The sequence below is a fragment of the Macaca mulatta genome, chromosome 6, assembly GCF_049350105.2.
Source record: "Macaca mulatta isolate MMU2019108-1 chromosome 6, T2T-MMU8v2.0, whole genome shotgun sequence".
Lineage (NCBI taxonomy): Eukaryota > Metazoa > Chordata > Mammalia > Primates > Cercopithecidae > Macaca > Macaca mulatta.
In genome coordinates this window covers 136,828,784-136,842,420 of record NC_133411.1, presented here as the reverse complement: position 1 = coordinate 136,842,420, position 13,637 = coordinate 136,828,784, and the positions used below count along the sequence as shown (strand labels likewise).

General features: G+C 41.5%; 1 protein-coding gene across 1 annotated transcript in view; it reads right to left on the bottom strand.

The window, feature by feature from the left end:
• Positions 1-859: 859 nt before the first annotated feature.
• Positions 860-13,637, bottom strand: part of CCDC192 (coiled-coil domain containing 192) — a 184,882-nt gene continuing 172,104 nt past the window's right edge. The window contains exons 6-7 of the mRNA XM_078004367.1: positions 7,229-7,401; positions 860-1,289 (exon numbers count right to left, since the gene is read on the bottom strand). Of these exons, the coding sequence (XP_077860493.1) occupies positions 860-1,289; positions 7,229-7,401 (603 nt within the window). The remainder of the gene's footprint in view (positions 1,290-7,228; positions 7,402-13,637) is intronic.

Genomic DNA, 13,637 nt, shown 5'->3' with positions numbered 1-13,637 from the left:
GTCCGGAGTTTGTTCCTTCAGACGTTCAGATGTGTCTGGAGCTTCTTCCTCCTGGTGGGTTCATGGTCTCGCTGTTAGCAGTGAAGCTGCAGACCTTTGGGGTGAATATTACAGCTCATAAAAGCAGCGTGGACCCAAAAACTGAGCAGCTGCAAGATTTATTGCAAAGAGGAAAGGAACAAACCCTCCATACTGCGAAAGGGGACTCTAGCGGGTTACCCCTGGCTGGCTCAGGCAACCTGCTTTTATTCCCTTATCTGGCCCCACCCACATCCTGCTGACTGGTCCATTTTATAGAGAGCTGATTGGCCCATTTTGACAGCTGATTGGTGTGTTTACAATCCTTGAGCTAGACAGAGTCACAGAGCGCTAGTTAGCTAGATACAGAGTACCAATTTGTGTATTTACAAACCTTGAGCTAGACTCAGAGTTCTGATTGGTGTATTTACAATCCTTGAGCCAGACACAGAGTTACAGAGTGCTAGTCCTCCAAGTCTCCACTAGGTTAGCTAGATACAGAGTACCAATTGGTGTATTCACAAACCCTGAGGTAGACAGAGAGTGCTGATTGGTGCACATACAATCCTCCGGCTAGATATAAAAGTTCTCCAAGTCCCCATCCAGTTCAGGAGCCCAGATGGATTCACCCAGTGGATCCTGCACCCTGGCTGCAGGTGAAGCTGCCCGCCAGTCCTGAGCGGTGCCTGCACTCCTCAGCCCTTGGGCTGTGGATGGGACCCGGCGCCACGGAGCAGGGGGCGGCGCCCGTCGGGGAGGCTCAGGCCCGCGGGGGAGCCCACCGCAGGGGGAAGAGCTCAGACATGGCGGGCTGCAGATTCCCTGCCCTGCGGGCAGGCAGCTAAGGCCCGGCGAGAATTTGAGTGCGGCCCCTGCAGGCCGGCACTGCTGGGTGACCCCGCGCAACCTCTGCCGCTGCTGGCCTGGGTGCTAAGCCGCTCACTGCCCTGGGCCCGCCGGGCCGGCCCGCCGGGCCGGCCCGCCAGCCGTTCCCAGTGCGGAGCCCGCGGAGCACGCGCCCACCGAGCCCGCGCCCGCTGGAACTCGCACTGGCCCGTGAGCGCGCGCGCAGCCGCGGTTCCCGCCCATGCCTCTCCTTCCACACCTCCCCGCAAGCAGAGGGAGGAGGCTCTGACCTCAGCCAGCCCAAAGAGGGACTCCCACGGTGCTGTGGCGGGCTGAAGGGCTCCTCAAGCGCTGCCAGAGTGGACGTCAAGGCTGAGGAGGCGCTGAGAGTGAGGGCTGCTAGCACATTGTCACTTCTTAATTTTCTGTCAAGGCAATAGCACCCTTGGACATAGTAGAGAGTAGGGATCAGAAAGTGCAAAAACACTGTGCTTTTGACTACATATCAACCTGAGCTCCATAAAGTCTGATGATGGTGAGCAGTGGTTTTTGACGAAGTCCCAGCAGCTGAAACAGTGAAATTCCAAGACCAGACTAGTTACTTTCTTAGAAAACCCTAGGTAGACTGGGAAAACAAATATCTGTGTTCAGTGGTGAAAGAAGGTTACCTGTAGAACTCATGGTCAAATAATTGGTTGCTAGTATGGCAAATAACAGCTTTGAAAGAGCTAGGCTGGGAGAAATTAGAAGAGGAAAAGGTGGCATTGTTCAACAGACCTACACACAAGTGGACAACTATTCAAGCCTAGTCTTATTCCAGTAAATATTAACATGACCGCTCTCGAAACGCTTGGAATGCTGCCAACTCAAGATTTTATTTAGGCCCAATGCACTTTCTTTAAAATACACTTACACTTGACAGGGTTTTTAGTCAGTGTTAGGATTGCTTTAATCACTACTTTTTTATTTTCTAATGGAGATAACGTTCACATAACATAAAATTCACCATGTTAGCAATTTTAGAGTATACAGTTCAGTGGCTTTACTATATTAAAAATACCATGCAATCACTGCTATATCTCATTCCAGAACATTTTTGTCACCTCCAAATCCCTCTTTTCCTAACACCTGGTTGCCACAGGAACTTTGATCCTGAGGAAGTTTGCAGGTGGAGAGGTAAAAAGAATACTGCAAGATAGAGAATGTTTGAACTCTGTGCCTAGGGGTGAGCATCATGATAAAAGATTCACTTTAAAATATTGATGAAAATTGGCTCTGGGGTGTCGGCAAAGAAATATATTTCCAGACTTTCTCAAGAATGTAGGACAGCAATAGTCTGATACTTAAAATAAATGGGATAAATTGTCTAGTGTTTAAAAAGTTATGTGTCACTGAAAAATCACTAAAATGTCAATCCTATTACAGGCTTCCCCTCAAAAGTGTAGCTGGCTTGATTCAGACATTGAGTCTTGGATAAACCTACCCTGGGATGTACCAGCACTACCTGGGGAGTACCTCCTTAATGGGAGTAAAACAAAGAGATAACTTTTGAGTTGCCAGGACTTTCATTGAGATAATAGGGACATGCATATGTAGGCTAGACACCTTATTTGGTAGCTGCGTGTATTAAGAGAGAAAAGAAAAAGAAACTAAAAGAAAAAAGTTCAGAAGGATGCATTCCCTTAAGTATGCTAGCTTGAAATCTATAAACCAAGTTCCTGATGTTCTGGTCAAAGGCAGGCATTTTCATCAGATCAAGTAACTACTCATGCACCAACAACAGGACACAGTCAATAAGGTCTTTTGCAAAGTAACTGTCCTTCTAAGCCAAAGGAAACAAGGATTGTTGTTGTTTTGTGTGTGTGTGTATGTGTGTGTGTGTGTGTGTGTGAGAGAGAGAGAGAGAGAGAGAGAGAGACAGAATTTCACTCTGTCATCCAGGCTGGAGTGCAATAGTGCGGTCTCGGCTCACTGCAAACTCCACCTCCCAGGTTCAAGCAATTCTCCTGCCTCAGCCTCCCGAGTAGCTGGGATTACAGGCACCCACCATCACACCCGGCTAATTTTTGTGTTTTTAGTAGAGATGGGGTTTCACCGTGTTGGCCAGGATGGTCTTGAACTCCTGACCTCAGATGATATGCCTGCCTCAGCCTCCCGAAGTGCTGGGATTACAGGTGTGAGCCACCACGACTGGCCACAAGGATTGTTTTAAAATTTAACCTTAGGTTCCAGCATACTGAAGTGTACCAAAAGGTGAACTCAAGCTTTGAAGGGATACAATAGGTGTTTTTACTGAGTTCTGCTGAATAGAGCTGTAAGCATTTCAGGTGTGGAAATGATGGAAGGAATCCGCCTTGGGTTGTGATTATTTGAACAAAGTAAAATCAACAAACAACACTCAGGCTGTAGGTAAGTTTCCCGCTGTGCCAGTTTTGTAATAAAGGTGCTTTTCTTTTCAGCTGAACTTTCCATCGAGACTTAAATCGTTTATTTCTTTGGAGGTAATTTAAGCACACTGCCAATGAAATAGTTTACTGTGTTTAGGTTTTTTAAAAAAAGAAATTTGATAGCACACAGTTTCATTAATTTGAATATGAATATGCCTAAAAATATTCCTAATGTTCTGGAAGATCCCTCTGATTCCTCTGATCAGAAGACCTGAATGGCAGACCTGAATGACCTATAGACTGCTTAGAAAATGAACCAAACAAGGAAAAATCACACAGAGGTAAAAAGGAGTTCTAACTTATTTGGAAACATTTCATTAATCTGCTTATTAGAACTGTAAGCATCAGTTTGTAACTATAACAGAGAAATAGTGGAATGCTAATCTAGGTAACAAATGTCACTTAGAATCAACACTTTTTTTCCCTTCTCGCCATATAATTGTTAAAACAAAGCAAGCCTTCAGAGTAGGTGACCATGTATCACTTACTGAAGGCTAGAAGGGGACTCCTTTTCTAAAGTGGTTCACTCTATTTATTATGGGGTCTGAAATTATACCATTGGAGATTTATTTCTTAGACCATGACAGTCTTTTGTTCATTGAAGAAGAATCGACTTTTAAAGTACAAATACCCATGGTATGGGTGGCTCAGTAAATATTACACTATATATATGTATATATATTTTATTTTACTTTTTGAGACCCAGTCTCACTCTGTCACCCAGGCTGGATTGCAGTGGTGGGATCTCAGCTCACTGCAACCACTGCCTCCCAGGTTCAAGTGATTCTCCTGCCTCAGCCTCTGGAGTAGCTGGGATTACAGGTACCCACCACCATATCCAGCTAATTTTTGTATTTTTAGTAGAGATGGGGTTTCCCCATGTTAGCCAGGCTGGTCTCAAACTCCTGACCTCCGGCGATCCATCCACCTCGGCCTCCCAAAGTGCTGGGATTACAAGTGCGAGTCACCATGCCCGGCCTACACTATATTTTAACTTGACCACTAGTTGAAGGTGTATTGGAGATGTTTTTTGTTTGTTTGTTTAAATTTATTTTCATTTTATTTTTTGAGACAGAGTCTTGCTCTTTCACCAAGGCTGAAGTGCAGTGGCAAGATCTCAGCTCACTGCAACCTCTGCCTCCCAGGTTCAAGCAAGTCTCATGCCTCAGCCTCCCAAGTAGCTGGGATTACAGGAATGCACCACCACGCCTGGCTAGGAGATACTGATTTTGCCTATCACTCTTTTCCAGTAATGAGATATTCCTTTAAGAAAGTGGATTTCTCTTAATCCAGCTCTGTGCTTTTGGTGGGAGCTGCCAGCTGGAGCATTCTCCTTCCCCATGTTTACTTCCTCTATCCTGCCACCCAGTGGTGGAGACATGACTACGGTTTGTCCAACCTTATTTCCTCAGCCCTGGCCACAAAGATTGGTTCATATCCACAGATGGGTACCCAACTAAGCTAGGATTGATTTCTTTCTTGTACTTTCCAACTGGAGCTAGTGGAAAAATGCTTTCTTTCCTCCCTGGAGATTATATGATAAGGAGGGCAGCCCATAGCTGCTTGTGGCCATATTTCCATTCTCTTCTGACATCTAGCTTGACAGAATCAAGTCTCAATGCAGAAAGAAGCAGAGGTGAGTGACACAGAAGTTTCCTGATGGTCCTTTAGACTGGAATCCATCTGACTCTAAGGCTAGTGCAGTGCTCTCTCTTGGTTTGTTTACATGCCCCAGTAAATCACCCTTTCTCCTTAAGCTGTTATGACTGGAGCTCATTTGCAAACAGAGGTCTGAAAACCCAAAACAAACATTTTACAAGATAATCAGGGCAGTGGTGTTGTTCTAGGTCCAGAAACGTGTGTGTGTGGGGGTGGGTCAGCCCTAATTGTCCTGTGATTAAATAGGGGTCATTGTGTGTTAAAGTTACTGGAGATCTTTTCAGACTTTATTCTGAAGTGAATTCAGAGGCCAAGGTTACCAAGGTTTCTGAGAATGCTGGTTAATATTATGCTGGGACCACAATGGCCTTGACGATCTCACGGACTATTGAATTTGGGTGAGGCTGCAAGGGACCTGTGGAAGAGCAAGATTGTGCAAATATTTGATTTAGGATCTTGGTGCTACATGTCAGTCAACTGAGTCAGTTTCCCCACCAAATAAGAGAAGCAACATGTAGCTCCAAAAGAGAATCACTGTCTTGATCCATAATGGATGGCTTTATTTAAATCTTAAATTTACATCTGTTCATGAGTAGCCATGTTTTTCTCTACAGGTAGTTAAAAAAACCACACACACAAACAGAATAATGGGCAAAAAAAAAGGGTAGGATTTAATGTTTTCTTCCCTCTCCCAAGCCATTAGAGTCCTAGTCCTTCAGTATTATTTAAATTTTGCCCTCTCAAAATATCCGAGAGACAAAATTGTCATTAGACAGTAAGTAATATTGAAAAAAGGAAACTATTAGAGACCTTGCGATTATTTTTCTTTGCACGGGGTTTAAAATGCAATTGAAAAGTTGAAAGCTTCTCTTAAGCGAGCTGGGGAACCTTCTCCAATGTGCTCTACAATCATTGTCAGTTTCTTCTAATGAAACCAGTGAAAAATCTGGCTAATGCCTCAGAATAAGGACTTTTAAATGGATAATATTCTCTAACAGATTTTATTCTTTTAGGCTTCATGGTGGTAAAAGCAAATTTACAAACTGCCTTTATGTTGTTTTATTGAAAGAAAAAACTATGTTTCAAGTTCACAGTGTTACGTGCATTTGAATCCTGGGAAAGCACTATTCAAAATTGAAAATGAAAATCAAATTCATATGAAAAGCTTTACCATGTAGTCAGGGTGCTGGGAGTGTCTCCCTTTCTGAAACTACACTTCACCTGCTTCCTCCTCCTCCATTTGGTTCTGCATTACTCCTCTTTTTCCACAATTACTTATGAGTAATAAAGGAAGCCAGAGTAAGAACGATGACATGTTCCTGGCTTTGCAAGAGTGGCACACATCAAAGGAAGACATTTTTCCCAGGGAACCACAGCTTTGCAAGAGATTCACCAGGCAGGAATGAAGTTTGATATTACTGCGACATAGCAGAGGGAATGCCCTGAGTCTCCCAAAGATGGGAAAGGCACACTAGGGTACAGTCAGCTGCTGCTCTAGAGGCTAACTCTCCAAGTGTTGCTTGTGCAGTGGCAGGGTAATGAACATCTCTAAGCCGCTGCTTATTCTTAGGGAATTCATAAATGTACTTACCTTAGAGGTTATTCTTAGAATTAAATAGACATGGAATGCTTAGCAAAATACCTGGCCCATGGTACTATATTAAATGTTAACTAGTGTTCTTGCTAAAATAACAGTCTGAGATTTGGGGTTTTCTTGTTTGTTGTTTGCTTGTTTGTTGCCTAACGGTGTGTTTATAGTTTGTTAGCTGGAGAAGTCTTTTTTTAAAAAATCAGAACCAATGTGGCTATTCACAATTTTCTGAACTACCCAGATTTCATCTCCAGCCAGCCTTCCCTGCTTGTTTCTGGTTCATTTGCCTATTGGGAAAAAAAAAAAAAAAGATTATCTTCTCTTCCCCGTGCCCTAGTCTGTCAGCCTGTGTTTTCAGACAGCTCTGTCTCACTCCAGAGCCCAGTCCCTGCAGGCGCCTGCCTTCCTTCTTATGCCCTGCCCTCCCCCTACTACCACCCAGCTTGTCCAGCAACACTTCTCAGATCTATTTCAGTCTAGCTCTTCAGCTTCAAAGACTTTCCCTTAATGAGCAAACCGCTTATTCATTTTCTGCCCCTCTCAAGGTGAAAGTGAATCCAGCCTGGAGTTAGTAGTTCATGTGCTGTATCTATTGGTGCCACACAGAGGTCAGGCCAGGCCTGTGGCCTCATTTTTTTTTTGCTTTGTTGCCAATACAACTACATACATCACCCAGCTGATGGGCCAGTGTGGATCTGTCACGTGGTAATACTGACCTCTAGGGGCTGGCTTTCCTTCACATAGAGTCTTTATCTTCTCATTGAGTTCCAGAACTGTGATGGCAGCCTCTTGCTTAGCTGTTGCCAAATCAGTTTGTAGCTTTTTCACTTTCTTTTCATGCTTTAGTTTCTTAAACAAATAAAAAATAAAAAAATAAGAGTTTCCATCCCTGGGGACAGACGCATCAAAGAAATAAAAGGAATGATGTCTGAACAAACGCTGCCTTTGAAGCCTGCTTAGATGAAACACTCCCTGTTTATCTAGATTGAGTCCTGTTCGAGGTTTGTGAAACAGTGTATGTGCTCCTGTCAGAGCGTTTGAACCCTCAACAAAAAAAGCCCACTCTCTACATCATAGTATCTTTTACACTTTTGAAGAGTTTTTATCTGGGTCAGAACCCTGTTGCTTATAATAGAGGCAATTAGAAGAACTCTAGTTGCCAGTTGGCATTTGCCACTGAGGTACTAATGCCTACTAGTATCAGATTTTTTTTCCCCATCTGTAAGTAGACTCCTGTGAAATAGAGCCTTGATTCTAAGTCATTTCCCCCTCAACACTATAATGGTTTGCTTTCAGATACATTCTAAAATGTGTGATGTGACCACCAAATGCTGGTGTTTTCTGATATTTAGTATGCGATCCATATGGGGAAAGTGTCAAGGGTAAGAAAGGGTCAAGCATAAGAATGGTTTTTAAGCAATAGTGAACAGGGATGCCTTGCTCTAAAATAATTTGATTTATGAGACGTAAATCTTTGGGAGAGCTGCATCAGGAACTTGTTACATAACTGAAGGATTCACCTTGACACTTCATGGCTCAAAAGTTCCTTTTAGGGTTTCAAAGTAGATTTGATTCTTTAAAATTGGATTTATCTGCTACTTTGGAGAAGCTATCTGTTGTGAAAGGTGTTGCATTTGTACTTTCGTGTTGCTTTTGTATAGCTACCTTTCCATTGAAGAGCTCACCTTGCCAAGTCTTTGTGTGCTGGTAATTAGGAAGCTCAGAAAATGATCTACTAACATTTCTTATCAGACATAAATCTTGAGATAGGGAAGGGATGGTTTTTGCTCACTAGGGAAGATCATGCTCTTCCCTGGCCTCTGAAGGCAGTATACTCAGGCAGCAGGGAATTACTCTACTCTTTGAGAGTAACACCAGTAAAATCAATTTATCAAAAACGGTCTTAAATAGAAACGGGCCTTTCATTTCAAAGACCCCTCATTTCACTTTTTGCTTTGTTGCCAGTACGACTACATACATCATCTGGATTATTTATGAGATCTAAACCTTTGGGAGGTCACTCAGATCAGGTTATCTTCTAGACCCCAAACAGGAAGATCAGGACTTCACTAAAGCTTAGTTAATGGCATAAACAGGGCTAAAGGAAATGTGTTACTCGAAGGAGAATGGTAGGCGTGGAACTTCTTTAAGGGGAGTTAGAGGGTAGAATTAGGCAAGGTTCAGCCAGCACAATCCATGTGAGAGGTACCCTGAGCCACAACGCAAAGGCCTGGTTTTCATGGCAGTACTTGTAAAGAGGTAGTACTAATTATTAGGATGCATCCTCTGGGTGTCAGGCATGATGCTGGCCAGATGTTGAAACATGAAGACTGATGAAGTCTCTGCCTCCAAGTCATGAAGACCTTCTAACGAATTCCCTTCTTCTGAGCCTCTATTTACTAAAAGGCTTCATAATTTGGCCTGTCATGTACATTAGTTCAGGAGAGACCGAGCTGACCAAGAAATATGTCTGACTATTTGGCAGCTGGACAGCTGTGTTTTTCAATTATTAAGTTGGCATTTTAATATATACCTCTGTCTCTTGTGAGCTGGTTTGGGTCAGCTTATTCATGAGGATCTTATCTATCCCAGGCCTGCAGTGACAGCACCTTGTGAGGTCCTGGATGGTCACCATTGACCTTTTCCTCTTCAATACTCTTCCATGCTTAAATTTCTACACTTTCTTTTTACAATTTAGAACTTTGGAGATATAGAGTAGGAGGAAGGGTACAGAAATGAAAATTGAGAAAGTGGAGAGAATGAGGGAAAATAAGACAAGAGAGATTGCGAAAGGAGTGCTAGAAAGTGTCCAAAAGGAACTAACAATGGTATGTGTGCTGAAATGTTAAGGACTAGGTGTGCTAATGAGAGCAAGTTGCACTGAAATGCATAAATAAGACAGTTGGATAGAGAAAAAATAGATACCTGATAAGATGAAGAAGATAGTAAAATATTCATTGTAGAATCTATTTTTTGACTTATATGCGTGTTTACTATATAATTATTTCAACTTTTTTGTATGTTTGCAATTTTTCATTATAGGATATTGGGGGAGAAAGAACTAAGATTTATCTTCCTTACATTGCCCCTCCCTTAATTCTTAATAAATGGTATTCAGATTCTCAAATCATGTCACAACTCTTCACATGCAGATATGTATTTTTCCAGAAACTTTTCTCATAGTATGCATTGACAGTAAATAAACACAAGAAAAAATAAATGCAGTGAGGTGAGAATTAATGAACAGTCACTAGGAGCTGCCATGGTGTCTGTCACTAAGAAAAAGGCTTACCAAGCTACATTTTCATTTTGATGGAATAATTTGATGAATAGAATTCAGGAACTCAGTGAACAGAGACAGGGTTTCTCAATATCAGTTAAGAATTTCACCTTTCTAGGTACACATTTTAACTCTTTTTTAAAAAATATTCAATTACCAGAAAACACGTTCCTGTCTGTCTTTTACGGTGATTGTATTGTTCTATCTCTTCTATTATAATATTTGTATATTTACCTTATAATCTGAGAAGGAAATTGAGACTATTTAGTTTGGAGAAGACATTACAGTATACAGGGCAGTCATGGCAGTTGACTTTAGTTACCTAAGGGACTATTCAAGAGGAGAGGAAGCTGAGTCAAACAATGTTGTTTTCAAGATAACACGAAGAACAATGGGTAGAAACCATGAGGAGGCAGACGTTGGCACAACATGAGAAAGAACCCTCCGACAATCAGAGCTGCATCCAGAACAAGATAGGATGCATCCTGGCAAAGACCTCCTGCTCTGGGAAAGATCAAGCAGGGACTGGATGGACATCTTCAGACAGGCCCTTGGTGACCTGTGGGACCTGGGTTGAGAGGTCACTGGAAGTTGGGCTTCCCTCAACTCTTTCCACTTCTGGCTTTCTCCAGCTCCCTGAGGGGCACAGCACATGAGTAAATGAACATCTCAGCCCTCAAAGCCTCCAGGGTTGGTGTAGTTGGTACAGTTTAAAGATAATTCTGGTATTTGTGAGAAGTTGGATAAGGAGGCCAAGAAAGCCTGTGGGTCCCTTAGAATTCAAGGATGATGTGAATCAAAATGTCACTTTAATATTTAGCTATAAGGGAGGGGAAAATTAAATTTAAATTAAAAATCGGATAAAAGACTTAGATTGGCTGTCTAATGTTTCTGTTGGGACCTTTTGATTACTCAGATACACTTAAAAATAGTTCAACATCTTCATCTTTTTTTTTTTTTTTCTTTTCTTCAGAAAGAATTGCTCTCTGCTATTAATTCATAGCTTTAACCAAGCCCTTTGGGCATTTCAAACAATTCAATTTGCCAACATGTTTTTTATTAGTCATAGACATCAAATGATTTCAGCAACAATAATATTTTCCTTGCTGTTTGCCGTTCACTAGCCAGGCAACCCAAATGTCATACTTGAATCTAATGCAGTCTGTTATGGTCTCCTTAGTAACTAGGAACTCTCTTTGGTGATTACTGAAAGGATAGGAAGGCTTTATAGCTTGGAGGTAAATTCCTATTACTGTGCTCTTTTCCTACTTCTCCTACTGGGTGGAAAGAGGGAGGAAATCATGTATTTGTGCAATGTTTTGAAAAGGAAATATCTATTCGTATCGTATTGCTGAATGGCTTGCATTATTCCAAGTTAATGAGAATTAGAAATAACCAGGGAACTATTCATAGAAGAGGGTCAACACAAAGTTGCCAGCACTGTTTAAAATTTCTGGGTATTTCCACATACTTTAAACTGTGGCAGTTACCCAATCGCCTGGCCCATGACATTTCTAAGCCTTAGATTCATGTCATAGGACTACTGTGGGAATCCAAGGACATAACATAGAAATGACAGCACCCGGCACTATGCCATGTAGTAGTTATGTCTTTCTGGTTTTGTCATTACTCTTAAAACACATAAGAGAAAGTTTGAACTCTTCACTAAAACACTAAGCAGCTTCTCTAAGGATACTTTAGAGGATACTAAGGATAGAGAAGGTATCTTTTCTAAGCACCTTCTCTAAGAATACTTTAGTGTTTTAGTGAATAATTGAAATGTTACAGAAAATAAAATGGAAGTTGTCATACTTTACAGAAAATAAAATTTGTACTTAATTGAAAGCAAGACATTTCATTTCTTCTTCTTTTTTTAGAAATTAAGTTTTCCGCATGATTGCATTGATCTCCTCCTCACTTTGGATGGGTAGACAAAACTTAATGTTCTGAAAACAGACATGCAAATAGCCTTGATTCAATCTCCTGCCAGAGCTGGCCAGGTGCCTAGGCAAAGTCGGTGACTGCCTGCGTGTAATGATGTGAGGAGCACTCCGAGGCACTGCCTCTTGCTCCTCACAGCAGCTCTCTCTTGGGCCTGCCAGGGCAGAGCTTCCTCCCACTTTATCTGAAGTTTACTCTGTCCATCCCAGCCTCCTTCACTTAAGAGCCTGTATAACAAAGGGATTTTGTCTTCAGTGGCCCACTAAGAAAATGCTTACTACTAAAGACGTAAAAGAGAATTTGGTTTGAATACAGAAGGTATACAAGCGTTCTTCCTTGCATTTCTCTTCTAATAGCCAATCAGTAATAGTAATGAAAGTTATAAATAGTGATAGAATTTGGATACAACTTGTCTTTAAAAGTCAATTTTACATGTTTTGTATTTATAATACCCTCAGGAGAATATTTTAAAGTCTAGGGATGTCAAATGTGTGTCATGTATGTTCTTTTTCAGTTCATGGCAGGCCTTTGATTTGGGGATTCTTTAACGCTGTGTTGCACCCCTGGATTCACAATCATTTAGTCACACTTTCAGCAGCCACTGCCCATTGATGAAACCTGTCATCTGTGTTAGTATCTCTCTATGTAGACAAGGAAGTTGAGCTGCAAGAGAGTTCAGCTGGACCTAATCCTTGTTGTACAGTGAGTAGACAGCTAAATGGACTTGAACCAAGGTCTTTTTATTCCAGACGTTGATTTTTTTTCCAATGACAACATGAGTCTGCACTGATCAATAGCACCATATTATTATTATTATTTTTAAGTTACTTAAAGGTAACCTAGAAAGGCAATGTGACAGCTTGGTTATAAAAATTTTGCATTGAAGTGTGCTGGTGAAGTGTGATGGCATTTATTGCATGAGTTGCCAAGATATCCCTAGAGAACCTAGGAAATAAAGGGAAGATTTGATGAGCCCAGCTAAGGGCACTCTGAGACAGGTATTGTTCTTTCCCTTTAGTATCTTTCCTTGGAGTATCCTGAATTGATTCTTGTTATTGTGACCATTCTGTTGAGTCATCTGAAGTGACAAAGGATGGATCAGATGAACCTTTCTTACAAATGCCTCAAATGAAAAACATCACAAATATAAGACACAGCTTTTTCTTATTTAATTTGATAAAGTTTTGCGGAGCTAGTTGATACACAGACCCTTAGGACTCACCCTAACCTTGACCCAGAGCCCGATCCCACTGGTAGATGCTTGATGGCCAAGAGAGTCAGATCTTGGAAATCAAAGCTAACACCTTTCAGTTCTTTGCAGTAGCCCTCCCATCTGAGTCCCGACTCATTTTATTTCATGTTGCAAAATGCTATAGAAATATATTTTAGTTACTCCTGAAACCCAAGGTTTGGGATTTATAATAAAAAGAAAACAAAATCCCAGTAATTCGACCAACAACCTGACTCACTATAGGGGAAGAATTTGCTTATAGTTGGAGCCAAATCTCAGTTCGTTCCCTCTGTAGGATAAATAGTTATTAGATACAGAAGTGGCATTTGACAATAGATGTTCTGCTTTACAGGATGCCTGTATAAGTGTTTATTTAAGAGAAACTACGAATTAATACAAGATAAAGGGATAACCTTACACTTAGGGTGAATTCCAGTGATAAGATAGAACGTTCTAATAGTAGAGTTGTCCAAAAATTGGAATGTTTTGCCCTAAAATACAGTGCGCTTCCCTCCCCTGCATGTGGTAGACAGGCCATTGCTGGGAGTGTTCCAGAGAGATGTTAACAGTTATTGGTCACCTACAATATGCCAAGCATCATTCTGAGAACTTTATATGTACTAG